Source organism: Anomaloglossus baeobatrachus, chromosome 5, assembly GCF_048569485.1.
Source record: "Anomaloglossus baeobatrachus isolate aAnoBae1 chromosome 5, aAnoBae1.hap1, whole genome shotgun sequence".
Lineage (NCBI taxonomy): Eukaryota > Metazoa > Chordata > Amphibia > Anura > Aromobatidae > Anomaloglossus > Anomaloglossus baeobatrachus.
The window spans coordinates 324517014-324544751 of NC_134357.1; the positions used below are offsets into that span (position 1 = coordinate 324517014).

At 45.8% G+C, this 27738-nt stretch overlaps 1 protein-coding gene across 3 annotated transcripts in view; it reads right to left on the reverse strand.

The window, feature by feature from the left end:
- LOC142311399 (protein-glutamine gamma-glutamyltransferase E-like) overlaps nt 1-27738 on the reverse strand; it is a 70102-nt gene that overhangs the window by 17592 nt on the left and 24772 nt on the right. For all 3 annotated transcript variants that reach the window (XM_075349785.1, XM_075349784.1, XM_075349786.1), the window contains 4 exons: nt 20794-20912; nt 15331-15459; nt 9483-9654; nt 1860-1995 (listed from right to left, as the gene is read on the reverse strand). In XM_075349785.1, coding sequence (XP_075205900.1) covers nt 1860-1995; nt 9483-9654; nt 15331-15459; nt 20794-20912 — 556 coding nt within the window. The remainder of the gene's footprint in view (nt 1-1859; nt 1996-9482; nt 9655-15330; nt 15460-20793; nt 20913-27738) is intronic.

Below are 27738 nucleotides of genomic sequence, written 5' to 3' on the forward strand. Positions count from 1 at the left end.
AGTTAAGTCTCTTGCGATGAATTTTATACAAACAGCAATTCCAACTTAACGGTTCAATGCAATGTTTAAATCAGTTCTGTCATGTATGGTATAATAGGGGACCCCAACCAACAAAGTGTCCCCTACCCTTTTAAGTTTTTATTTACACACACACACACACACACACACACACACACACACACACACACACACACACCATCTCTTATTCCAAATACCTGCAAAACACAATATATAAACATAACCGTCAATTATATAAAAGATAGGATATTGGAAAAATATGTCATGGCTTCATTTTTTGAAAGCCACCCTTGGGGACCCACATTGATCGAGATCTTTGTCCACGTTCCATCTCCAACTTGTCAGAGTTGTTGACCAACACTGTGCAGTGAATTGCTGCCAGCCTAGTCAAAGTGCTCTTTTTCCCTCTACTTTAAAAGTTAGTCAATGTACCCAGGGTGAGGTAAGAAAAAAAAAAAAAAATGCTCCTTTACCAGTGCTGCCACCACACCTGTTACGGCGTTTCTGTAGCACCCCTGAATACATCAGGGTGCTACAGGGAACGGCATCCTTTTCCCCAGGATGCAGGACCTACCTCCCCATGGTTTCAAGTTCCCAGAAACTGGTGTCACCTCCATCCGCACCACAAACCCCAACCAACACCTCACATCATCAGGCACACCAGTGGGTTGGTCTAGCTGGAACAGGGCCGCCCACCTAGGGGTCAGGCAGACTGGCAAGAGGGACGAAGTGAGTCTACAGAGAGCCCTCAAAGTGAGAAGAGCTTGAGCGTTAGCTCCTGGGAAGCTAGAAAGACTGAGGTTGGGTCGCAGACCGTGGTCTGGGACCAGAGGAGTCGGTGACCGGGTTCAGGGACGTCAGTCTGGGGTACAACACTGTCTAAGAGGGACTGCAGGCACCAGAGGGACCCACAGTTGACGGTATCGAGCACGACAGGGTACAGGACCCTAGGTCAGGAGCAGATTCAACATCCTGGCAATTAACCTGCAGAGTAAGGGGACCTTCAGGGACCTTCCCAGAGAGCTCGGAGACTGAGGGCATCAGCACACCACGGGGGACACTGTTTTCCAGTGAAAGCAACCCACTAAAGTCCCAAGTGCCGGCCCTTGGGAGCACATCTTCACCTAAAAACTAAAGAGCGGGACCTTGTAGTTTCAAGCTAGAGGGACCCACACGAACACAAAACTGTGCACGGAGGCAGACTCCGGATTACTGTGTGACACCGGTGGGACCGGATACTTTGACAGTCTTCCCGCAGCATCACACAGAGAATTTGGTTTACTTGTAGCATGCGTCTCCTTTATAATCCTCATCCAGCACCACGACTACCCACAGTGAGTACCCTGGTCCTCTGCACCCTGCTCTCCCCAAATAACTACCAACACCCTGAGCCCGGAGCCTTCCCTACCTGCGGAGGGACTGACATCTGGCTGCTTAACCCCATCTGCCCTGGTACTCCTTACAGCAGTGGCGGTACTCACATTGCCGCAACCTGCAGGTGGCGTCACAAACTTATCCCCTGTAAATACCCCCTTTATACGGATCAAAGTGTCCGCTAAGCCAGGTCTGGACCCCCCTCGAGCCACGATCCCAGATCCGAGCAGCCCAACTAACACCGGGGCGGCACATTTCCTGCAGGGAACACATTTTTTTTATTGGCGTCTGGCATTAGAGTATATTCTTTTTTTCTCATTTCATCCTGTGACCCTCATTGACAACCTTTGAATTAGGCAAACACCTTTTTAACTGGAGATAATGCTACAGCAGCCTTGCATTCCCTTCACCCTCAAGATCAAAACATTGGGAATACCCCTTTAATGCGCCACATTTCTGGTTCTTACCATATACTGTCAGATGTTTCATCAGATTCTACTCCATCCTCATCAAAATACCGGTCAATCACAAGATTCTCATCTGTATCATGGGCTGAGGAATAATTTGTGACGACCCGTGCAGGTATACCCAGGCATCTCAGCACTATAAAAGTAGAATATGTATAAAATGGGTTAACTTTTAAGTCATTCGTCTAGATACCCAAGTAGAAGTTCAAGTAAAACAGCTTTTAGAATTTTAATAAAATATCGCCTGACTATCTGACTATCCATGACCTGGGGGAGACCAAAGCATAGCGTGCAACAATATTCTTCTATTTGGCAGGAGAACATTGTAGGAGCATCCCAGGTGATGTACCCTCTATTCTTGGAATAAGACCAGCATATGAAACACTGGTAAAGGATTTTTCTGATATCTACAGAAATGTAAATGTAGTCAAAACACATTTATTCCCGTTACAATGCAGTGGCAGTGCACATGCTCAACCGCTGCTCCATTAACCCGCTATGCGAAGTCTGGAGAAAAGCCATGCACACGTTCCAAATGATGCAAATGGATTTACATTTCAAAGATTTCATTTTTTTTGTTTTTCAAATAAACTGATGGAATTTTTTTTATCAGGGTTCTTTGGATCACAAATCAATCTCAAACACCTGTGATAATTAGGTGAGACAATTAGAGGAAAAACTAATTAAAGGATGTTCCACATTATTGCATAAGAAACAGGTTTTAAGCAATATGGGAAAGAAAAAGGATTTCTGATGCTGAAAAAGTGTCAAATAATGCAATACCTTGGACAAGATATGAAAACAGATTTTTTTTCTGAAGACTGGCTGAAAGACGTCTTACTGTAAAGAAGTTATGCCCAGGTCATTCACTAATTGGGGGAGGGGTTAGGACTAGTAATGGGTGAACCCCCCCGATGTTCAGGATAGGGAGCCTCGCCCATATAATGTGTAAAGTTTGGGGTCGGAGATAACACAAACCTACATAAGCAGATAAACAGGAATTTACAGTTATAGGATGATGGGTTGGGGGGGGGGGTGGCTGTAAAATAAAGAATATAGTTAATAAACATTGTCAGTATACTTACAGGTCCCGCAACGCGTCCTGCAGACTGTCTCCCGGCCGCTTCTGCTTCTGGGTTCGATAATCGCTGTGCCCCCGGGTAACCACCGACTACAGGATCTTCCATGACGTCAAAGCCATGTGACCAGTCTGGTGTGAATGTTATTTTACCTCCTGGGTTACAGATGGTCACATGGCTATAAAGTCATGGAAGGTCCTGTAGTCAGTGGAGATTACCCGGGGGCACAGCTGACTGGCCGCAGCTATGCACTCGGGTGAAGTCTGACTGTCCTCAGCTGAGTATGTGAGCAGTGCTGTGTGTGTCTCCATGCACAGATGTAGCAGAGCTGAAGATGCCCACCTGCCTTTGGACTGCATCGGAGGGTTTTTTTGATCAATAGAGGAGTTCTCTATTTCAAAAAAAATATTTCTTTATTTTATTTTACTGTTAAAATAACAGAATCACAGACGCTTTGAGTGGGCATCTGTGATTGGATGCGGGAGTAACCTGAAACCAGCCCATACATTCTAGCATCTAGAATATATGGGCAGATGCAAGGTTACTCCAACAGCCAATCCGACACCCATTCTGTGTGACAGCGTGATTGTGTGCGGGACCGAATAGCCATAGTGTAAAAATAAATTAAAAAAATGACGCAGCACGCCACAGTATTTTTGATTCTCAGCGCAGATAAAGCGGACGGCTACGGGCTGCCACCCTCATCTGCCTGGCAATCAAAATACAGAGAAGCCCATTAATTTTTAATTTAAAAATAAAAAAAAAAAAAAATGCATGAGGTTCTGCCGTATTTTGATCGCCAGTCAGGTAAAACCAGGCAGCTTGGGGCTGGGATTCTCAGCGTGGAAAGGCCCAAGCATTCTGAGCCCCCATACTAAAAACCGCAGCCGCCTCAGGAAATAGCACATTGTTAGCGCCATTTCCAGGCGCTTTACCTGGCTCATCCAGCGGCCCTGATTGTGGTGGCTTGCTGGGTAATAAGGGGGTGAATACCAGCTTTGTATTCTCAGCTGCCATTAAGCCCAAAATTCATGGTGTCATGCCAAATTACACATGGCCACCATGAATTTCTAGTAAACAAAAAAAATTTTTTTTATTAGAAAAACACATTTAGAGACTCCATCTTTATTAGAAAAAAAAATCCATAGTCCGACGTATTCCACAGGGAAAGCAATGTCAGCTCTGCTTCATCACTCTGTATAGACAAGAGTCTCTACAGAGCGAGAAGCAGGCTGACACTGAGGGTAGGATTCCACTTGCATATGACTCAAGAGTCTCACATTGCATCACATGGCATGGCTGTACAACAGGAGCGCTTCAGCTGCACAGAAATACATGCAGCCGACCAGCTCCTGTCAGGAGATATTGCCCATCATGGCGCACAACTGATGCGAGACTCGCACAATGACAGTCAAAGTTCAATTGAGTCCATGAGCCACGGACTCGGGCGAACCCCGATGTCATCACGAATACGGCCGAAAACAGTCAAAGATTGCAGAGTGACGAAAAGTGCATTGAATACCCCCGGAAGTTAATGATCGGACCCAAAAGCAGAAGCTGCCGGAGATAGCGGCTGAGCGGGTCTGCAGGATGCGTCACGGGACCTGTAAATCTAATCATAATGTTTTTAATGTGCTTTTTTTTTTTTTTTTACAGTCCCAGGACCCGAACTAGACCTGAACTGTAACATGAGCTTCCCAGGAAAGCTCGTGTTCGGGATCGTGTGCACGAATATGTGTGCTGTATAGACCCCGAACTTTACAGTTCGGGTTTGCCCATCACTAGTTAGGACAGACCATACAGTAAGCAGGAATAGAGGTACAGATACAGTGCCTACAAGTAGTCTTCAACCCCCTGCAGATTTATCAGGTTTGATAACATGCAAATAAGTTAGAGCCTGCAAACTTCAAACAAGAGCAGGATTTATGAACAGATGCATAAATCTTACAAACCAACAAGTTATGTTGCTCAGTTAAATTTTAATAAATTTTCAACATAAAAGTGTGGGTCAATTATTATTCAACCCCTAGGTTTAATATTTTGTGGAATAACCCTTGTTTGGAATTACAGCTAATAATCGTCTTTTATAAGACCTGATCAAGCCGGCACAGGTCTCTGGAGTCATCTTGGCCCACTCCTCCATGCAGATCTTCTCCAAGTTATCTAGGTTCTTTGGGTGTCTCATGTGGACTTTAATCTTGAGCTCCTTCCACAAGTTTTCAATTGGGTTAAGGTCAGGAGACTGACTAGGCCACTGCAACACCTTGATTTTTTCCCTCTTGAACCAGGCCTTGGTTTTCTTGGCTGTGTGCTTTGGGTCGTTGTCTTGTTGGAAGATGAAATGACGACCCATCTTAAGATCCTTGATGGAGGAGCGGAGGTCCTTGGCCAAAATCTCCAGGTAGGCCGTGCTATCCATCTTCCCATGGATGCGGACCAGATGGCCAGGCCCCTTGGCTGAGAAACAGCCCCACAGCATGATGCTCCCACCACCATGCTTGACTGTAGGGATGGTATTCTTGGGGTCGTATGCAGTGCCATCCAGTCTCCAAACGTCACGTGTGTGGTTGGCACCAAAGATCTCGATCTTGGTCTCATCAGACCAGAGAACCTTGAACCAGTCTGTCTGAGTCCTCCAAGTGATCATGAGCAAACTGTAGACGTGCCTTGACATGACGCTTTGAAAGTAAAGGTACCTTACGGGCTCGTCTGGAACAGAGACCATTGAGGTGGAGTACGTTACTTATGGTATTGACTGAAACCAATGTACCCACTGCCATGAGATCTTCCCGGAGCTCCTTCCTTGTTGTCCTAGGGTTAGCCTTGACTCTTCGGACAAGCCTGGCCTCGGCACGGGTGGAAACTTTCAAAGGCTGTCCAGGCCGTGGAAGGCTAACAGTAGTTCCATAAGCCTTCCACTTCCGGATGATGCTCCCAACAGTGGAGACAGGTAGGCCCAACTCCTTGGAAAAGGTTTTGTACCCCTTGCCAGCCTTGTGACCCTCCACAATCTTGTCTCTGATGGCCTTGGAATGCTCCTTTGTCTTTCCCATGTTGACCAAGTTTGGATTAGTCAGAAAAGGCTGTAAAAAGAGATAATTAATCCAAACATGTGAAGCTCATTGTTGTTTGTGCCTGAAATACTTCTTAATACTTTAGGGGAACCAAACAGAATTCTCGTGGTTTGAGGGGGTTGAATAATAAATGACCCTCTGAATAAACACTTCACAATTTAAAAAAAAATAAAATAAAAAAAAGAAATAACATTCTTTTTTGGTGCAGTGCATTTCACACTTCCAGGTTGATCTACAGTCCTAATGTCACAATGCCAAGTTAATTCCTAATGTGTAAACCTGCTAAATCTGCAGAGTGTTGAATACTACTTGTTGGCACTGTAAATACATAAAGCGCTTGTACACTAATGCCAGAAGCCACACCAACAAGATGGAGGTATTAGAATGAATATTGTTGGGGAAAAAAAAAATCTAGGATATGGTGGGACTAATGAAGACATGGCTACATGAGAGCTATGACTGGACTATTAATTTACAGGTCTACAGTCTGTTCAGAAATGACCATACAAAAAAGAAAGGTGGGAGGTGTCATATGTAAAATCGTCCCTAAAACCCATCCTAAGTGAAAATGTATGAAAGGCTAATGGAAATGTGGAGTCCCTATGGATGGAGATAAGAGGGCAAAAGAATAAAATAAAATACTTAGAGGGGTTTGTTACAAGTCTACAAACATAATGGAAGCAACAGAAAATATCCTCAAAGCAAATAGATTAGGCAGCGAATCAGGGAGACATCATTAGTATAGGGGACTTAAACTACCCGGAAATAAATTTAGGAGCAGAAACCTGCAGGTCCAACAAAGCAAACAAATTTTTGACAAATGAAAAAATTACTTTTCACAAGTGGTTCAGGACCCACCAAGCAGGGGGGCACTGAGAGCTAATGATGCAATAGGCTGGACCACATATCAAATGTAGGGGTTGGAGGTCTTCATGCAACCTTTAAGAATTATGATAGAAGGGTTACTATGAAACTAAATTTCAAGAAGGCGAATTTCCAACATCTCAGATGAACGTCATGCCATAAACTGGGACAATGTTTTGAGATTTAAAAATTACATAAAGAAAAATGACACAAGTATCCGGAATAAGACCTGTGCACAATATATACCCTATGGAACTAAACAAGCAAGAAATTGGAGGACATCACTATGACTACATAGAGCTGTAAGGTGCACAATAAAATCACAAAAAGATAGTGTTTAGAGAATTAAAGCATGAGTTTAGTGAGGAGGCATTCAATAATTCTAAAAAAAAAGTTATAGAAAGACTCATTACCAGAGAACGTAATAGAAAATAATATTCTTTAACTACATAAAACCGTTAGAAACTCAAAAATGATAGTGTTAAGCCCCTCAAAACTAGTCTAGCCTTTCCGCCATCCTCTTCATGTCATTAAATTTGCTAAGAGTCTTTCTCTACAGTATTTATACAGGAAAATCCCATGACAGATGACTTGATCAGGGATACCATAAATTCCCCATTAGAACGCACCTGCTTAACCCAGCAAAAAGTACAATGCCACTAAAGTAGATAATTCCTAAGGCCCAGATGGCATACAGTACTTCCCCACGTACTGCAGCAATTACGCACCATAATAGACAGACCATTATTTTTAATCTTCATATTCAATAACAGTCTGTACCACAGGACTGGTGCATAGCAAGTGTGGTGCCTATATTCAAAAAGGGAACAATCAGAATGGAAATTCTAATTATCGGCTGGTAAATTTAACTTTTGGGTCAAATTCCTTGAGGGTTTCTTAAGAGATGCTATCCTGGAGAATCATGAATAACCTCATGACCGAGTTTCAACATTGGTTTATGAGGGATTGGTCCTATCAAATTCTCATCAGCTTCTGTGATGAGGCAAGTTCCAGACCAGGGAAATGCAGTGGATGTTTCCTATATGAACTTTTCAAAGATGTTTGAGACCGTGCCATTCAAAAGGTTGTTACATAAAATGAGAGTAATGGGAATAGGGGAAAATATTTGTAACTGGGTTAAGAACTGGCTCAGTGATGGGAAACAAAAGGATAGTTTAATGGAACACACTCAGACTGGGTCATAGTTAACAGTGGGGTACCACAGGGTTCGGTATTGGGCCTTTTAACTTTAAGGACCTTAAAGGGTGCATAGAGTAAAATTTCAATATTTGCAGATACTAAACTCTGCAGGGTAATTCATACAGGAGGAAAAAAATTTGAGGTTACAGAAGGATTTAGGCAGCTGGAGGCTTGGGCTGAGAAATGGTAATTGAAGTTTAATATGGATATAAAAAAGGTCATGCACTTCGGCAGAGAAAATAAAATGTATAATTTTGTACTTCATTGTTAAACACTGGGTAAAACGGTCACTGAAAGACTTGGGTGGACGGCAAACTCAACTTTACTGACTAGTGTCAGGTAGCTACCACCAAGGTTAATCTAATGATGGGAAGAATTACTGCTCATAACAGTTCTCCCCCTTTACAAGTCACTGGTGCGACCACACTTTAGGAATGCTGGGAACAATTTGTCTCCGGTGTATAAGAAGGACATAGCTGAACTATAGTGGGTGCAGAGAAGAGCAAGGTTATTAAACAAAAGTGTGAACTGCAATACCAAGACAGGATATTAAATTTGGAGTATTCAATTTGGAAAAATGAAGGCTTAGGTGACAATCTTATTACAATGTACAGATGTATGATTGGGCAGTACAGTGACCTTTCTAATGATCTCTCTACACCTAGATCGGTGACCAGGTCAAGGACGCATCCTCTACTTCTAGAAGAAAAGTTTTAAATCAATCACAGATGCAGATTCTTTACTGTAAGAGCAGCAAGACTATGGAACCATCTGCCTTATGTTGTAATCATTGACTCACTACTAAAATTTAAGGCCTGTATTCCCATCTTGAAAAAATATTACCGGTTATGTTCATGAGTCTGATTGTCATATGTGGAGTTGGGAAGGAATTTTTCTCTTAATATGGAGCTCAGTGTCTGCCCCATTGGTTTTTGCCTTCCTCTGAATCAATAGTTTGGCTGTAGGTTAAACTATGGACTCAAGTCTACAGTTAACCTTAAAAATTATGAAACTTAAACGTGATCATACTGTGGAGAGATTTGTGATGTATACACAGCAGAGATGGGTTTGAGCAGATAAAGGCACAATGAGGAAGGTTTCTGCCAGACAAAAAAAAAAAAAAAAATATTAGACCATTTAGGACACCCTTCTTCCCCAAAATATAGCATTTGCATACTTTGGAACACTGCGTATAGCACATGGCAGTCCTACAGAAAATGAAAGAAGCAGCTGACCTCAACCTGCATTCTAATGTAGATAAGTATCCCATTCAGATGTTCAGTGGGGTTTACAGGAAGCATCCCGATTATCACTCATCCTGCTCAATTTTTGAACTTTCCAATGGACCTATATGTTGAAAGGACTTCCCGATTTACAGCTTATAAACAGCAATGTATATTACAGACCTGTACAGAGAACTCCTGCAAAGACCCAACATTGCCCATATCGGACAGATCCATTATCCGCCCACTGAGTGAGGATGTCTTTGCTTCCATTCCATTTCGTAGGTCTCACTCCACCAGAATAATCCGAGCTCCAGTTCCCCTCAAGTACTCCATTGTCATCTTGGCTATTAATCTAAAAACAATATGCACATGATTTGCATTGAGTACACAAGTACAGAGAGTTCTAGGTATGTCCGCGCTGTATATTGAATTTCATTGGTGCGGTTATATAGGACAAATATAGAGGCAGATCCTCAATATCAAAAGGTAAAATAAATTTGCTCAGTTCATGGACAATTACTAAACCTGGACAGATTTTGGATCCATCCACAAAGATTAATTATGTAAAATTGGTATATAGTGCTTTGATCCAGAAATACTAAATGTCCCCGATTCAACGCAACTTAGACAAATCTTGCATCAATTACTTTAAAAGGGAACCTGTCACCACTTCTTTGGACTATAAGCTGCAGCCACTACCACCGGGCTCTTATATACAGCATTCTAATATGCTGTATACAAGAGCCCAGGCTGGGGGTACAACAAACACTTTAAAATACTTACCCAACGGTCGTGCTGTGGACCTTATGGGGGTCTCCGTTGTCCGTGTCGGTGCCTCCTCTTTTGGCCATCTTCGTCCTCTTTCTGAAGCCTGGGTGCACGACGCGACTACGTCATACACACTCGCCGATCCTGCGCAGGCGCACTACAATACTTTTATCTGCCCTGCTCAGGACCTGAATGCTGGCGAGTGTGGATGATGTTGGTCCAGTCATGCACAGCGGCTAGAGAAGGAGAGCAAAGATGGCCAAAAGAGGTAGTGCCGGCATCGGACAATGGAGACGCCCATAAGGCCCACAGCACGACCCTTAGCTAAGTATTAAAGTGTTTTTAATGTTATACCCCTGGCCTGGGCTCTTATATACAGCATGTTAGAATGCTGTATATAAGAGCCCGGTGGTGGTGGCCGCAGCTTATAGTCCAAAAAAGTAGTGACAGGTTCCCTTTAACAAGTTTCACAATTTAGGCATAACTAGAAGTTGCTCAAAAATACATGAACAGTGAGCTCTGAAAACACTGTACTGATCCCCTTTGGAGCTCTTTAATACAAGCAAAGCCTTATTGAAGTAACCTGTACCTATCTGGCTAGGGGAAAACAGATGGTAACCAATATTAAGGTGGCATTTATGGGTCTAATACCATAATATATATATAATTTTTCCCCAAGACCAAAAGTAAAATCTCAACATTCAAAAAAACTATACCTCGCACAGTGTGTTGTAAAAACCTGCACACTTTTGTAATAGGCCATCACTGAGTGAAGTGGCAGTACCAACAGTAGCAGGCGCTGCAGGGGCCCTATGATGGTGTGACGCCCTGGCAAAACCAGGTAGTCACAAATAGGCCCCTACACAACACCTTCCCTCACAAAAGCAACACACACCAACCAGTAAACCCTAGTCACCCCCTTAGGGACAGATAGACACCAGTGGGCGTGACCAGGTAGTTGGTGCACGCCCACCCAGGGGTCTAGAGAGCCCGGGGCGGGAAAAGTCAGTCTAGGCTGTCAAGTCTGAAGTAAAGTTCAGTTTGGAGAGGAGTGTGGGCTAGAGCTAGCTCCAGCAGGAAAGACCAATTTAAAAACGGTACCAGGGTAGGAGCCCTGGTACCACTGGCTAGGAGGCAGACGGTGGTCTCCGTCAGCAGGAGACTGGAAGACTGCTCGGCAGAACAGAGGTGGACTGGGACAGGGTTGTAGCCCGGCTGTATCGACACTGAACCGACCCGGAAACCGTAGCACAAAAGGCGGGGGGGTACTCTGACCCTGAAGCCGGCACCAGAAACCACTGGAACCAGCTAATTAACCAATTGAGGCCAGGACTAGAGGTCCTGTCCCACCCAAAGTTCCTCATAGAAGACAACAGCCCACCGATTAGAAATAAGAGGTCACCGCAAGGGCCCATAGATCCCAGGGGCCATCGTCTGCGGGCATGGCCCCTTAGGCCACATCCAGCCGGGAGCGAACTCCTGAGTTTTGTACAAGGACAGTCCACCACACACACACAAACAAACAGTGCATGGAGAAGATAGAGACCACCAGCCGGGTGGGGGACCAGAATGCAACCGGCCGCGGCACCAGCCACCACCACCTTGGTTTATCAGAGACTCGTGTGTTTACTAAAAGTGAGTACAACTACACTTCCTGTGGTCACCATCCCCTGCACTGCACCACTGGGCCCTGAGGCCACCATCCCTACCCACGGAGGGGTAAACAACTTGCTGCACAACATCAGCCCCCGGGCGCCCCACAACAGCAGCGGTGGTGTCCCACCTCACCACACACCGTGGGTGGCGTCTTGAACTCACTACGGTCTAGCCCGTATAACTACGTCCCCCCCTATTTGGAGTGTCCGCGAGACCCCCAGGTCCGGAGACCCTCAAGCCACTGCCCACGGAGAAGGTCCGGATCTGAGCAGCGTCGGCTGCTGGGCATGGGAGCGGCACAATGGCATCAATTGCCAACACAGAGGCCGGAACCACTGCAGGGAGTAAGTCACACCAAGCCTAAGGCTAAGTTCACACAGGGTATCTTTTGCTGTGTTTTTGAGGTCACAGATGCACCAAAATGCATGATTTTCCTTTTCCCAGCAAAGTCTGGTTAAAAAAAACAAAAAAAAAAAAACAAAAAAAAAAAAAAAAAAAAAGACGCGTGTGTGATTACACCCTTAAAACGCAAAAAGAATGGACATGCTGCATTCTTGGCTGCATCTTCAAAAACGCAGCCAACAAAGGATGCCCAGTGTGGTCAGCAAAATCAAAATCTCAGATTTTGCTTGGAGAAGGAAATGCATGCAATTAGGAACATCTTATTGACCTCACAAACGCACCAAAATCAGCAAAAGATGCCCTGTGTGATCTTAGCCTTACCGCGTTTTTGAGTCCTCCAGTTAATAGATTTCATTTACAGAATGCATTAGTAAAAACAAATGCCTTTTTGCCGCGGGTGCTTTTTCAGAAAATAAGATTCACTCAAACGCACATGAAAGATGCCCTGTGTGTGACTATAGCCTTACAATGTGAATCCTTCTGCTCCAGTGTTCTATCACTAGAGGCAGCTAGGACAGAGCAGAGGAGAGGACATGCAGCTTTTTAGGGGCTACAGACCCTGTGACAATAGTTTGGCTCTCAGTCCTTTCCTGTGGTGCATTCACTCTCCCACCCACCAAACCAATGACCTTGTAATGGCTGCTGTGCAGGGATGGGGTAGCAGTGTGAAGGTCCTGCTGTTCCTGGAAACGTCAGCATAGGCAAGTACCCCAAATAGATGATGCTGAAGTTGGTTTCTTAGGCAGCGCTCACAGCAGTATTTTGCCGCAAAACCGGATCACAAATGCGTTTGTTCTATTTATTTCCAATGGAGTCGCGGCAAGATGCGGTCACATGCGGTTGTGTATGATGCACGCAACACAGCGCAAGTAGAAAGGACTCACAGAAAGAAACACCGGTTCTGAACTCCGAACTATCCGGGATTGGCTGGAGCCCATGACAGCGGAGTCCGATAGTCCAAAGGCAGTGACATCTCAGTGAGTAAAGAACTTTGATGTCAACCCCTGTGTTGCTCCCTTTCTTAAACACCTCCAACCCTGCGCTCCGCTGAAAGATTATTATTACTCCCAACCTCCCTGTGGGCCTGACCTCTGCCTGTGGAGAGCTGTACCAACCTAGCTGCACTACCATTTGCCTTCACAGGAAACCTCTTGCAGCAGCGGCTCCTATTTTAGCCGCACACCACAGGTGGCGTCACGAATAACTACTATCCCCATCATCATCTCCAATTTCTTGACCCCGCAGGGGTCACAAAACCAGGCCTGGCTGCTGTGACATCCCACCCCCTACACCGGCCCGTTGACTAATAACCACCCAGATCCGAGGGTGCACCATTCGATATCTAGCTATTGCATATAAAAAACTGTCACAAAAACGTGCAGCAAAGTGGGCATATGGTTTAGGTTTGTTACTCATCTTTTAAATCAAAATTAAATATTTAAAATACTGTCAATTTGTATGTGAGAATCTGGATGTGAGAAAAGTCGCAACATGCTACGATTTTCTACTAGAGCCGAATCACTCGCACCCATTCAAGTATATGGGTGCGAGAGAAGCATCAGACTGCACTTGAATGTTAACCCCTTCCTCTCCTTCACAGTGCCTGCCCTCAGCTTCACAGCTGTGGCCAGATTGCAATATTCGGTCACAGTCTCATGACACTGTTCATGCACGCAGCAGAGCCTGAGCCGGGGGTCATTAGCATATTGCAACGCCCCAGAAGCCATCAAGGAGCTACAAGGTACTGCATCCCCACCGGGATGCAGGGCCTACCCCCTAGAGACCCAGAAAACCAGTGCCGGTAACACAAACTCCAGGAAATCCCTGTTTTTCCTTAAATTATCCCCCATAGAATGGTACCAGGCTAGGATCAAACCAATGGATGACTGCCTAGAGATGGAGCCACTCCAGTCCACTAGACAACCAGGTGGGAGGGGCAGACAGTGGAGAAGAGACAGTAATGGTGGTAGTTGAGGAGAGTGTGTCTGAGACAGTGAAAGTGAGCAGATGGACTGACAGGAGTGAACAGTGACTTGAGGGCCCAGGTAGTTGCCGGTGGAGTACAGTGGAGTACTCCCGGGACTACGCAGCAACGGGGTACAGAATCCTAGGTCAGGCAAAAGCTCCAGGCAGATCTGAAAATCTGGACAGTGAGGGGACCATCAAGGACTTCACTGACCTTGAAGTTCGGGACTCAGTAGCAAAGGAAGAACTGGGGATAGGACCAGAGACTCCAACCCCACAGGGTTCACGTTACAGTCACACGGACTGGTGAAGAAGACAACCAGGAGTGGACCCCCAGCCACTCTACGCCACAGGGACCCACCAACCAAAGACAGGTGCAGGGGAAAGAAGCCACCAGGTAACTAAATCGGCACTGGGACTAGGCGACCTGCGGTTAAGACCAGCCGGCCTCCGGTGACCAGTTACCAGCTTGCAGTGAGTAAAAAGAACCAGTTACACTTAACTCCCATTGTGGCCTACCTTCTTTCAACACCCATCTGTAACACCTATTCTCTGGGGCCTGTCCCTGCTTGCGGAGGGCCTAAAATCCAGGCTGCCACTAACACTAGCCCCAGTAGTGGACTTTTTGCAGTGGCGGCTCAATCCCTATAGCCGTAAAACCGCAAGTAGCGTCATGTATAAACTTTATTCAACAATCCCCTGTAAATATTCCTTTTCAAAAAGCACCCAGGGTACGGAACCGGGCAACGGCCACCAAAGTGACATTCCTTAGTTATAAACCGCCCGGGACAGAGTACCCCATAACCCTGGGCGACAATATCGCATCCGTTGCTCTCGCATTGGATGCCATACGCTAATGTGACTTCAGCCAAAGACTAGCATCTGAAACCATACAGTGGATGTAAAACAAAAAGCAGAGTATTCAGTGAAGAAATGAATAGAAGAGCACAAACTTGGTGTGACATGTTCTCTTTAAATTTACTATTTGGCATAGTAAGATTAACTTTTTTTAACCTATGCAGAATGTGGACAGCTGCAAGTGGCACCATATTAGTGGAATGAGCAACGACAGAAATTAAGGGATATTAGGCCCGTTGCTAGGCCAGTGGGCCCAAGAAAGTTTTGTTTTTAGGATATCAATGTAATTGTATGTAAATTAGGAATATTTGAAATGTTAAGATTCTTATGAATAAAGCACTGACCACTGTGGGTTATGTTTAAATAAAGCAGTCCTTACCATGCCACTTAACATTCTTCCCACATAACTTGGGTCATTTCTCAATTTCATGTCTTTCTTTGCATCTCTTCTGTGTTCAGTACTGTGGTCTAGAATTTTTAAAGTAATATCCAATATTTTTTCTTGAAACTAAATAAAAACAAAAATAAATATTGCAATGATTGAGAAGCAGTACAGTTACAGAAAAAAATAAATAAAATGCCCAAGGTCCTGAGTAGAAATTAAAGCAACTGTCAAAATTCAAATTTGCGGCTAATCAAGTTTTCGAATATTATATTTACGCCTGTAAGTGCTCTGAAGAACATATGTCACTTTTTCCCCTCAAATACTAATCTTAACATCACATGTAGTGATGAGCGAGTATTCGCTATTTGTAGAATAGTACGGTATTTGGGGTATTCGTTATATAGCGAGTAATTGTGTATTCGCCTCGCTATATTTCGATGTCTCGTCCAGCCGTTTTAGTGCCGGATTTGCAGCCAATAAACATGCTGTGCTTCTTAACTAATCACAGTAATGCCGGACGTCATTTTGTGACATTACATTGCCAGTGTCTCTCTCCAAGCGCTTCATACTCACCGGTCACGGCGCAGCAGGGCTGTCACTGCCTCGCCTTCTTACTTACCCACTCATTAGCCTCATCACATTCACTGCACCTGCTCATTAGCATCATTACTAGGGATGATCGAATACCCAAATATTCACTTCGACGAATATCCGGCAAGTACCTAGCCACTATTTGACTATTTGCGATTATTTGACACCCAATGTAAGTCTATGGGAAACCAGAATACTTTTATGTTGGACCCAACGGTGACCTGTGGTGACTGAGGAAAAGGCTGAAATGGATGGGGAAAGGCTGAAACAGTATGGGCACAGTCTGTAGAAGGTGCCTGCATGCATTTCGGGTGTCTCGGAATAATGTGGTCAGAGAAGAACGCTGCGTTTACGTAGTCGCCAGAACAGCTCTCAAACAAAAAGTAAAAGACGAGAAATTGCTAAGAAACAGTTTCTAGTGTCTAATCACTGTATTTAAAACGTCAAATCAAGCCCCGACCTCCAAACAAAAAAAAACCAAAAACACTTTAGCATATGTTCATGCGTTTAGTTTTTACATTTTTCCTTTTTTATTAGAAAGGGCTGTAACTTCTAGATTATATTGGTGTGTCTCACCTTTTTTGGGACATATTTGACAGCACTTTAAAAAGGTCAGCTACAAAGTGCTCGTTTGGATGTTGACCTTGCCCTCCTCCACCAGCACCACCGGCTCCAGTGGCCCTCTACTCAAATGTAGGAAGGGCCACTGGCTGTCCTCAAATCTCAGACTTAGGGCTCTCAAGTGGGCCCTGTAACATACATTGGGGAGGGATGGCAGTCATTTGTAGTTTTCTGCGTCCCCTATATCATTAGTGTGAAAGTTGGAATACGTACTCCATAACACTTTCAATGCTATTGCCAATATGGCCATTTGGGTGTTGGCCTTGCCCTCCTCCTCAACCAACACCACCAGCTAAAGTGGCCCTCTATTCAAATTATTCAGTAATGTATGTTTTATGGACAAATGAATGCCACGCTGGGACATCAAAGTTGATGTCGATGATTATTGCATCTGACCAAAAGGCATCATCGCCTGCTTCATTGACCGCAGTTTGTTAAGCATGCAGCACCGTGGAAGTGGCAGTTGTTTCACTCTGGAACTCAGGCTTTATTCCACTAGCTAACACTGAGGATTTAAAAAAAAAATTCAGTTTCCCCAGTGGGGAATGGTTCAAACACCATGGAGCACAGCATCAAAAGGTACTCCCAATAGCTCTCAACAGCTTTTTTTTTAAAAATTGGTAGGATACACAGGGCATAACATGCCAAGGAGCTAAAAAAAAATTCTGATTCCGCAGGGGCCATGTGTAACACCATAAAGTACACCATCAATAAAGAACACAAATAGAGACTGCCTGACCAATTGTTATAGACAGAGTAGCCTCCACAGTGGTTGTGCCAGTGCATAATGTTCAAATGCTTGAAAAATATTGCCCTGGGTGATTGGGCCAAACAATTACAACGCAGCAGCATCACAAGTTAGATTAGTCATGCGGTCTCAGATGATAGAAGGCAAAATAGTCTTGAATGAGAAACAATGGAACTTATTTGAACTTAAGAAATCCAAATTTTGGGGCTACACTTATTATTTGGTATTGTTAACAGGCGGCCTGAGATACTCTGGGGCAATCTATGGTTCATTTTGATAATCGTCAAACTGTCTGCACCTTCCGTGGATAGTTGTGTGTGAGGATCTGTTATTATTGAACCCACTGAGCTGAAAACACGATCAGACAACACACTCACAGCAGGGCAAGCTGGCACTTCCAAAGCGTATAAGGCGACGTCTGGCCAAGTGTTGAGCTTGGAAACCCAATAGTTAAAAGGGAACAGTAGACTCTGAAAGCACGCAGATATGGTCACCTACATAGTCCCTCACCATCTTCCTTAACTGTTCCCTCCTTGTCATAGTTCCCCGTACCGAGATCTGGTTCAGAGTTGATGGTTTGTGGAAAATGGACCAGGTTTGGCACATTAGTGCCTGTGTTGCTCCTACTATGCGCAGCCCTCTTGTAATAGTGTTGCGTGAGATGATGTGCTACCTCTGACGCCAGCATGATCTGAGGGTAATAGTTTCATCAACTGCTCCACTACAGGCCTCTAATGTTTCCGTAGTGCAATCCTTATTTGTCACGACAAGTAGCGAAGTGAATTTGTCTTTGTAGCGTGGGTCAAGGAAGGTACATAACCAGTATTTGTTGTCTGCCAAAATGTGGACTAGCCGACAGTCATGAGAGGCAGTGTGACAATGTGTCCCAAACTCCAAACTGGATTCCTTTGGGTGTCATGGTTAAGAATAAATCCTGTCTCCCTAATCCTCCTCAGTTTCTCTCTCCTCCTCCTGTTCCTCCTCAGGCAATCCCTGCTGGACAGCCCTGAAGATTGGGTTGTCAATCCCTTGGTTACCAACTTCAAAGCATTCCTGTTCATCATCCTCATGATTCTGACCAAAAGTGGCCTGAGCCTGTTGGCAGAGGTTGTGCGGATTACTAGCAACCATTGTGAAGTCTGGATCCACAGACACCTCGGGTGCATTAATACTTTGGTCAGTCAGACCATCCAGAGAGCATTTCAATAAACAAATCAGTGGAATGGTAATGTTGATAACAGCATCACTGCTCACAATGTTGGTACAGTAATCAAAATTCTCTAGGACCTGACAAATGTCTGCAATCCACACCCACTCTGCAGTACTTATGTCTGGCAGCTGCATCTGATGGGCATGTTCCAGCTGGAATTGGGATACTGTCCTCTACTGCTCATGGATCCTGGCCAACATATGATAGGTTGAATTCCACCTTGTAGGGAGGTCACATTAGTGCAAGACGAGGCAAATGTAAGCGCTGCTGCAGCACTGCCAGGCTAGCAAAAGGGAGATGACTTGCGGAAATGAGCGCTAATTGAGGAGGATGCACAGGAGCCAGATGAAGAGTAGGAGGAGGGACTTGTTGCTGTGTAGGCGGCTACTGAAACTGTGATTGAAGTGGGGCCCGCTATTCTGGGTGTGGGAATTATATGGGATGTTGCCGGCTCAGACTCTGTACCAGCCGCCACCAGGTTCACCCAGTGTGCAGTCAGTGAGCTGTAGGGTCCATGTCCACTTCCGCTTGTCCATGTGTCTGTGGTTAAGTGCACCTTCCCTGTTATGGCTTATGGCGTTGGTGAGAGCCCATTTGACGTTTACGGATACGTTATTGTGGAGTGCGGGGACGGTACAACATAAAATAGTGGTGGCTAGGCACAGAGTAACAATGTTCTAACTCTGCCAAAAGGTCGTGGAAAGCCTCTGTTCCCACAAGCAGATATGGCAACATCTCAAGGGCTATCAATCGTGCAATGTGTGCAGTTATGGTTTCTGCCCTTAAGTGCGTAACAGGGCATCTTCACTTCTTTTTGAAGGTCTGTGTTATGGACAACTGAACGGAATGCTGGGACACCGAAGCGGATGTGAGCGTTGATTGAGTTTGGCCAAAATAATGTTGGGAGAAGGAGGCATCAGTGCCACCTTCTTGCACACCAGTTTGGGAAGCAGGCAGCCCAGAAGAAGTGGCAAAGTTTTGAGTCTGGAAAATAGTGTTTCACCTAGAGCTTTCAACCACCTAGTGGTGTGCTTGGCTAACATGGTTTCTCAAGGTGGAGGTGCCCAAGCTGGAAGTATTTCTGCCTCTGCTAAGCTTGGTCTGACAGATTTGACAAATGGCAACCGTTTGGTCCGAAGGACTCTTGGGAAAAAAAACTCCCACACAAACAGCACGGACCCTTGGTCTCTTAGATGCCACAGGTGGTGGTGTCATGTGCACAGTTGATGGACCTCTGGCAGTGGTCGAAACCCTATCTCTTATAGCCTTTTGCGGACTATGGGCACATGCTCTTCTGCACTACTGCTCTCGCAATCCATGATACCCATCTATGTTGGATCAGTCACCTCATCGACCTGGTCGTCTTCAAATTCCTGAAGGTCAACATCTTTGGGAATGGAGGTTTCAGGCTGACCTGAGGGCAACTGTCATCATCCTCCAACACTTCCACCTGATTGCCCAGCATGTTACGGCCAACAACATGGCTTTCTTCTGGCCTTTGGTGCTCAACGATCTGTGCACATAGATGTTGACTTTGCAATTCACTCATCCTTTATATTAGGACAGTTCCTGCCTCTTTTTTTACTGCTAATCTATACTTCTCTGTTGAGTGAATATCTAACCTCAATGCTACTGCATATATCTTCTCCAACATCCACAGTAGGTATTATAACCACTCCATCCTCTTATTTGTATTGGCTTCATCTATCTTGGGCTTTTCTATGCTGCGCACTGCTATACTACATCCTTTGTTGTACAATATCTATGATTACTGGCTGTGCACTGACCGTCAGCGCGCACAATGTTTCTGCAGTGTTTGCTCCCATTGTAACGGCCTGCACCTGTGTATTGACAACATTTTGGGCATTCAGCTTCCATGACAACAGGGATGCGTTGAGCTTACATCACTTCCTCTTCCTGGCCCACGGCCATGCACCCGGACACCAGTATGTCATTTTACCCTGATTGTATGGGGGGGGGGGGGTTGTTTTTTTTTTGCTCTACTTTGTCTCAGACTCCAAGACCCTGCTTTTCGGCAATAACTTTCTTTTGCATAATGTGTATAGCCACATATGGTCTGACTAATTAAATCTACATGTTGGGTTTGCTAAACTATACCAGCGATGCAGGATGAAGTATGAATGTACTGTATATTCCATATGCCTACAAACGTAACAAGGACCAAATGCAGCATTATAAGTACTCTACATTGTCACTGTATACTTTTATATAGTCACAGTTCCATTTAAGTTACAAACCTGGTAGTCTAAAATGTGGTGGCCTTTACCTGTGCAAAATCCCAAGGTCTTGTTCTTATAGTGCTGGCACTTCCGAAAAAAATGATCCCGGTTTCATTCAGAACATATTCTTTCTTCTCGGCTTCGTTTTCCATGTACACTGCGTCACCTGGGTTAAAATCGGAGAACATATTAAATTAAAGACCTCACAGTAATTAATATAGAGCTGCCCTGTGTAAGAGGACTATCTTAAGAAACCTGAAAACATTTTAGTGCACCTGCAATATCTGGATGTCTGTATTTGAATCCAGGTTAAATATATGTATCACTGGACAACACTGTCTGCATTCTAGACTGTCTCTTCATAGAAACCATTGGACAAATTTACTAAAACCTATATTCAGACTACTTAGTATTAGATTGTAAATCAAATGGATCCCAGTGGCTCATGTTGGATGAGAATTTGATCCATCTTTAGACATGTTTAAGCTAAATCAAGAAGTAGTATGAAAATATACCTTTTTTTCAACCAATTACAATTGAATGTGGCACAATCACCACACCATCTCGTTAAATGAAGTTCCATAGAGCCTAAAACACTAAAAAGGACTATTACCACAAGGTTAGGTTATCCTCCCCATCTATAGCTGGGGGTCTAACCACTGGGACCTCCTGCAATAGAGATTGTTACAGGGGAACAGATGCCGTGAAGAGAACAAACTGCCTAGACCAGGAGAGGATTTGTGACGCCCTGGCCAGCCACGTAGTCACAGATAGGGCACCGCATTACACTAGTCCCCCAACAAGATGACAGCAGCCAAACAATTTAAACCCTAGCCACTCGGTGCTTGGACACATCAGGGGGCGGAGCCGGGTGGTTGCCTACGCCCACCGAGGAGTCTCAGACAGCCGGGAAAGAGTAGAGTTCAGCAGTCAGTTTGTAGAGTTTAAGGAGAGTTGAGGTCAGGCCTGTGTCTGGAATAACGGAAATGTGAACCTAGCCGTACCTGCGATGACGACGTCCTGCCCTCCTGACGTCAGCGCTGTCACTGTCCTCTATGGCCGCCGCTTGTCATCTCCTCAAGCTGCTGACCAGAGACTCACTAGTGGTGACGTCACAGGCTCCCGCGATACTTTGTGAAGGCAGCGGTCATTGAACTCAGTGACAGCTCTATCAGGAGTGCAGCGATCACCGCAGGTAATGTACCTTGCTATCCTGACAGCAGCACTCCTCTTGCCCTGCAGTGACCTGGGCTGACATTGATGTTAGCTCAGGTCACTGCACTGCTCTCCCAGTCAATATGGAACATTCTGCTCTTCATTGACTGGGACATTGACTATGGTATGGATCGTCGTGGGACCCCCTTGGATTACACCAGACCTGGATTTGTTTTTCTTTCTAATAAATTGGTGAATGAGGGAATGTGTGAGTGTTTTTTCAAATAAAAATGTGGTTTTTTTTATTACTGACTGGGTTGGTGATGTCGGGTATCTGATAGACACCTGACATCACGAACCCCAGGGCTTGATGCCAGGTGACATTACACATCTGGTATTAACCTCATATATTACCCAGTTTGCCACCACACCAGGACAACGGAATGAACTGGAGTGAAGCACCAGGATTGGCGCATCTAATGGATGCGCCACTTCTGGGGTGGCTGCGGCCTGCTATTTTTAGGCTGAGGAGAGTCCAATAACCATGGACCTCCCTAGTCTGAGAATATCAGACCCCAGCTGTCCGCTTTACCTTGGCTGGTGATCCAATTTTAGGAGGACCCCCACGGTTTTCTTATTCAATTTAAAACAGCGTGGGGTGCCCTCAGTTTTTTTTTATTTTTTTTTTTTGGCTAAATACAAGGCTAAGCACCCCTTAGTGCCACATGAAAGGAACCAAAGGGTGCAAAATTTCAAAATGCAGGAGAGTGGGACATTGTGTCTGCCATTATAATGACAGAAAAGACTGATATGAAGTGTACAAGCACAAGAAAATCACCAGAGCGCTCTACGCTGTGAAAAGCAGTAGAAAATGGCACTGGAGTGATGTGACCACCTCATATAGGTTGAAGCTATGGATGCTGGGTAAATTTATGTATATTCCCTCCTTCAGTTTTTTTGAAGTACGCCAAAATAAAACGGAAGGCACACGGATGACAAACGGATTACATACGGACCGTATACGGAACAGAAACTGATGCCACACGGATGTACCAGTGAAAAAAAAAAACTGACCTTTTTTTGCGGACCGCAAAAACTGATCAGTCGTGTGAATGTAGCCTTATTTTGATCTGCAGTTTATAAACAGCAGGCAGAAATAAGTGAATAGCGCCCCCCAGCGTCAGAAAATCTCCGGGGTTTCAGGGGGTAGCTGAGACCCTGGAGATCATGATTCAGCCGGTTTTTCCGCTCATGTGATCACCGGTATACACCGTATACCGATGATCACGTTACAGTAAATTACAGCGCCGGTAAAAAATTATTTCTCGCATCTGGCATGAACAAACATCTCAGATGGGAGATAAATCTCCTCCCCGGTCCCCCGCTGTCGCCAAAGTGCCCCCCCCCCGTGACTCCCTCGCGGAAATCCAAGATGGCCACGCGCACAGAAGCGCGCCGGCCGCATTCACCCTACTCTTCTGTCGCATGTGTCATGGCACATGCGACAAATCAAACTCCTCCTCAGGCCCTGCCAGGGCACTCCCTATAACCCCACCGGTATTCCCCGGTGTCCCACGGTACCTGTACAGCGTTGATCCCCTGCGGCCCCCTCCTTCACAATAGACGCTGCCGCATGCACAGAGCAGCTGTCAGCTCAGCTTCCTGTGTTCAGACACAGTGAGTGGCGGTAACCATGCATCTGTAAGCTACTGCGATGCCCTGCTCATGAGGTAAGGAACATAGTTGATCAGGAGAGTTATACTACATTTCCAAATGGAGTGATTTGATTTTATACTGCTGAACGACTACCAAACATGAGCGTTCGTTATACGCCACAAGAAACACGTCTAAATAGCGAGCTCTGTTTAGTATTCATTCAGCTGGATAACTGGACTTAAAGGGGTATTCCATCTCCAAGATCCTATCCCCAATATATAGTAGGTGGAATAGCAATACTATCAGCAAATACCAAGATTTGGAAATGTAGAATAGTTCTCCTGATTAGGCATGCCCTTACCTCATGAGCAGGGCATTGCAGCTTTGGTAGCAACAGTTACGACATGGACTCTGCTGCTGTGGACCCGGGGAGAGTGGGTGCAGATTCATTGCACCCACACTCCTCACATGGAGGGTCTGCACTCCTAGAAAATGGGGGTTACATTCCCTGAGCGTGTCCCCCCATATTCTAGATGGTCCAGAGTAGTCGTGGGACCCCCTTATTTTTTTCCTTACAATAAATTGGTGAAAGAGGGAATGTTTTGGGGAGTGTTTTTTCAAATATATTTTTTTTGTCCATTTGTTTTGTTAGTACTGACAGTTTGTGATGTCGGGTATCTGAGACGTCATGACATCACAAACTGCTGGGCTTGATGTCAGGTGACCTTACAGCTAGTATCAACCCCATTTATTACCCAGTTTGCCACTGCACCAGGGCACGGGATGAGCTGGGGTGAAGCGCCAGGATTGGCGCATCTAGTGCATGCGCCACTTCTGGGGCGCCTGCGGCCTGCTATTTTTAGGCTGTGAAGGGCCAATAACTATGGACCTTCCCACCCTGAGAATACCAGACCACATCTGTCCGCTTTACCTTTGATGGTGATCCAATTTGGGGGGGGGGGGGGACCCTACTTTTTTTTGTAATATTTATAAAATAAAAAAAAAAAAAAAGCCTGGTGTGACCTCCACATTGGATCCCCAACCACGGTAAAGCTGCCAGCTGTGGCTTTCAGGCTACAGCCGTCTGCTTATTAAAAGTGGGTGGACTCAACGTCTTTTTTTTTTTTTTTTTTTTTTTAACTTTTTTAAATAAAAAAAATGGGCTTTCCTGTATTTTGATTGCCAGCCAAGGTAACAGAGGTGGCAACCCGTAGCTGTCTGCTTTGTGCGCTGAGAATCAAAAATACCGTGGAGCGCTACTTTTTTTAAAGATTTATTTTTACAGCACTGCTGTCAGGCACTCAAAATACAGGAAAGCCCATTTGTATTGCTAGCTAAGGGTAATCCAAGCAGCTACTGGCTATACTGGCTGCTAACCCCCACTGCTTGGTGTTACCTTCACTGGCAATGGAAAATCCAGGGAAGCATTTATTTTTTTTGCCAAAAAAAAATTGAAGTGAGCTTCGCCATATTTTTGTATGCTAGCCAGGTACAGCAGGCATGTACGGGCTGCCCCCAACCCCCAGCTGCCTATTTGTACCTGGCTGGGAACTAAAAATATAGGGAAGCTTTTTTTTTTATTTCATGAAATTTAAAAAAAACAAAAAAAACCAAAAAACCAAAAAAAAAAAAAAAATAACCCACGACGTAGGCTTCGCCTCATTTTTGTGCCCAGCCAGGTACAACTAGGCAGCTGGGGTTTGAAATCCGCAGCACAGGTTAAGCCCGAGGTTTCTGGGCTCCTTTGTGGTGAATTGCAGTCCGCAGCTGCCCCAGAAAATGGCGCTTTCATAGAAGCGCCATCTGGCGCGGTATCCAACTCTTACAGCTGCCCTGGTAACTGTGGCTCGATGGGTAATGAGTTAATACTAGCTTTGTTTTACTAGCTAGTATTAAGCCAGAGATTCTTAATGTCAGGCAAGTTTGACCCGGCCATTAAGAATCTCCAATAAAGGGTTAAAAAAAGACCACATAGAAAATACACTTTAATAGAAATAAATACACAGACACATTAGAGACTTTATGCTTATTAATTCCTCTCATCCCTCCACGATCCATGGTCTTCTGGCTTCTTTCTCCTTCAACCCATGCAGCTCTGCTACAGCAGCGCTGCATGGGAGGAGGACGCTGCTGCTTCCCATGCAGTAATCACTCTGTATGTGACCAGAGTCTGCTGGCTGCAAGCGGTGACGTCACCGCTGACAGATGGGTTATCATAGCAACGGTACTCCGAACACGTGATTCCCGATGCCGCTATTTATCAGCTGTCACAGCTAGTCCCTGCATGTGGCTGACTCTAAAGAGTGCCCCATGCAGGAACGGGGAGTCGACCATGTACCAGAGCATTTTGCCGGTACACAGACATGCTCAAACTAGCACAGAGTACCGGAGAGATGCACTGACAGGACCTAGCATGACATCATAGCCATGTGACCAGTCTGTAGCCAATGAAATAATAGACACGACTGGTCACATGGCTATTTTGACTTCACGATAGGTCCTATCATCAGTGCTGGCTACCGGGAGGACGCAGCGATTATCGGAAGGAAAAGCGGCAGGAGACAGAGTGCAGGACACATCGCAGGGACCTGTAAGTGTTATGGCAATGTTTATTAACTGTATGTGTACATTTATAATGTGTTCTGTGTTTGTGATTGCTTCCCATTGTTTTCAATGGGGTTCGAGAGGTTCGTCGAACAGCTCGCCGAACCGAACTCTAACGCGGCCTCCATTCGACGACCTGAACCGAACTCTGCCTCATTACTAGAGATGAGCCAGCCTCTAGAGCAGGGGTGGGGAACCTCCGGCCTGCGGGCCGTATACGGCCCGTCACGACTTTTTATGCGGCCCCCAGGCACATTCCCAGGGACCGCTGTGCTCTGGCAGCAGCCGCGCTTTTCCCGGCTGCCGGCCCTTTAAATCTCACTGCCTGATGCCTTGAGGGTAGATGCTAGAATGTACGGGCTCTATCCAGATCCTGACTTCCAGGACCTGACTGCAGCCCATACATTCTAGGCTTAACCCCGGCCTGTGCTAGTGTGCTCTCTGCTCTGGTGGGCGGGGTAAGCAGCACGCTGCGATATGTCACAGAAGAGCTGCAGCAGATTTACCAGCCTCCCGGACCTGCTGTCTGCGTGACTCCTCCTCCCCCTCACTGAGTACGCAACCCATCGCTACCAACCCCCCCCCCCCGCCAAAGTGCTGTGTACTCCCTCGTGCTGTGTGTACCCCCCAATGCAGTGTGTACCCCCCAATGCAGTGTGTACCCCCCAATGCAGTGTGTACCCCCCAATGCAGTGTGTACCCCCCAATGCAGTGTGTACCCCCCAATGCAGTGTGTACCCCCCAATGCAGTGTGTACCCCCCAATGCAGTGTGTACCCCCAATGCAGTGTGTACCCCCCAATGCAGTGTGTACCCCCTAATGCAGTGTGTACCCCCTAATGCAGTGTGTACCCCCTAATGTTGAGTACATCCCTAGTACAGTGTGTACCCCTTAGTACTGTGTGTGCTCCCCTAGTAATGTCTGTACCCCTTGGGTGAGGTCTATGCCCCCCCAGTGCTGTCCGCACCACCTAATGCTGTCCATGCTGCCACCAGTGCTGTCCATGCCACGGTCAGTGCTGTCTGTGCCCCCTTATGCTGTCCGTGCTCCCCAGTGCTGTGTGCCACCCCTCAGTACTATGTACCCCCCAGTGCTCTGAACTTGCTACTGCTGTCTGTGCCCTCCTGTTGATGTCTATGCTCCCCCAGACTTCTGTGTCTCCCTAGTGCTGCCACCTAGTGCAGTCCGTGCTGCCACCTAGTGCAGTCCGTGCAGCCACCTAGTGCAGTCCGTGCAGCCACCTAGTGCAGTCCGTGCAGCCACCTAGTGCAGTCCGTGCAGCCACCTAGTGCAGTCCGTGCAGCCACCTAGTGCAGTCCGTGCAGCCACCTAGTGCAGTCCGTGCAGCCACCTAGTGCTGTCTGTGCCACAGCCAAGGCTGTCCATGCCCCCCTACTGATGTATATGCCCCAGCCCCCTCCTGTGATGCATATGCCCCAGCCCCTCCTGTGATGTGTACTCCCAGTGTCTCCTGTAATTTATGCACCCCAGCCCCTCCTGTGATGTATATGCCCCAGCCCCTCCTGTGATGTATATGCCCCCAGCATCTCCAGACCGAGACAAACCTGGAAAAGCAG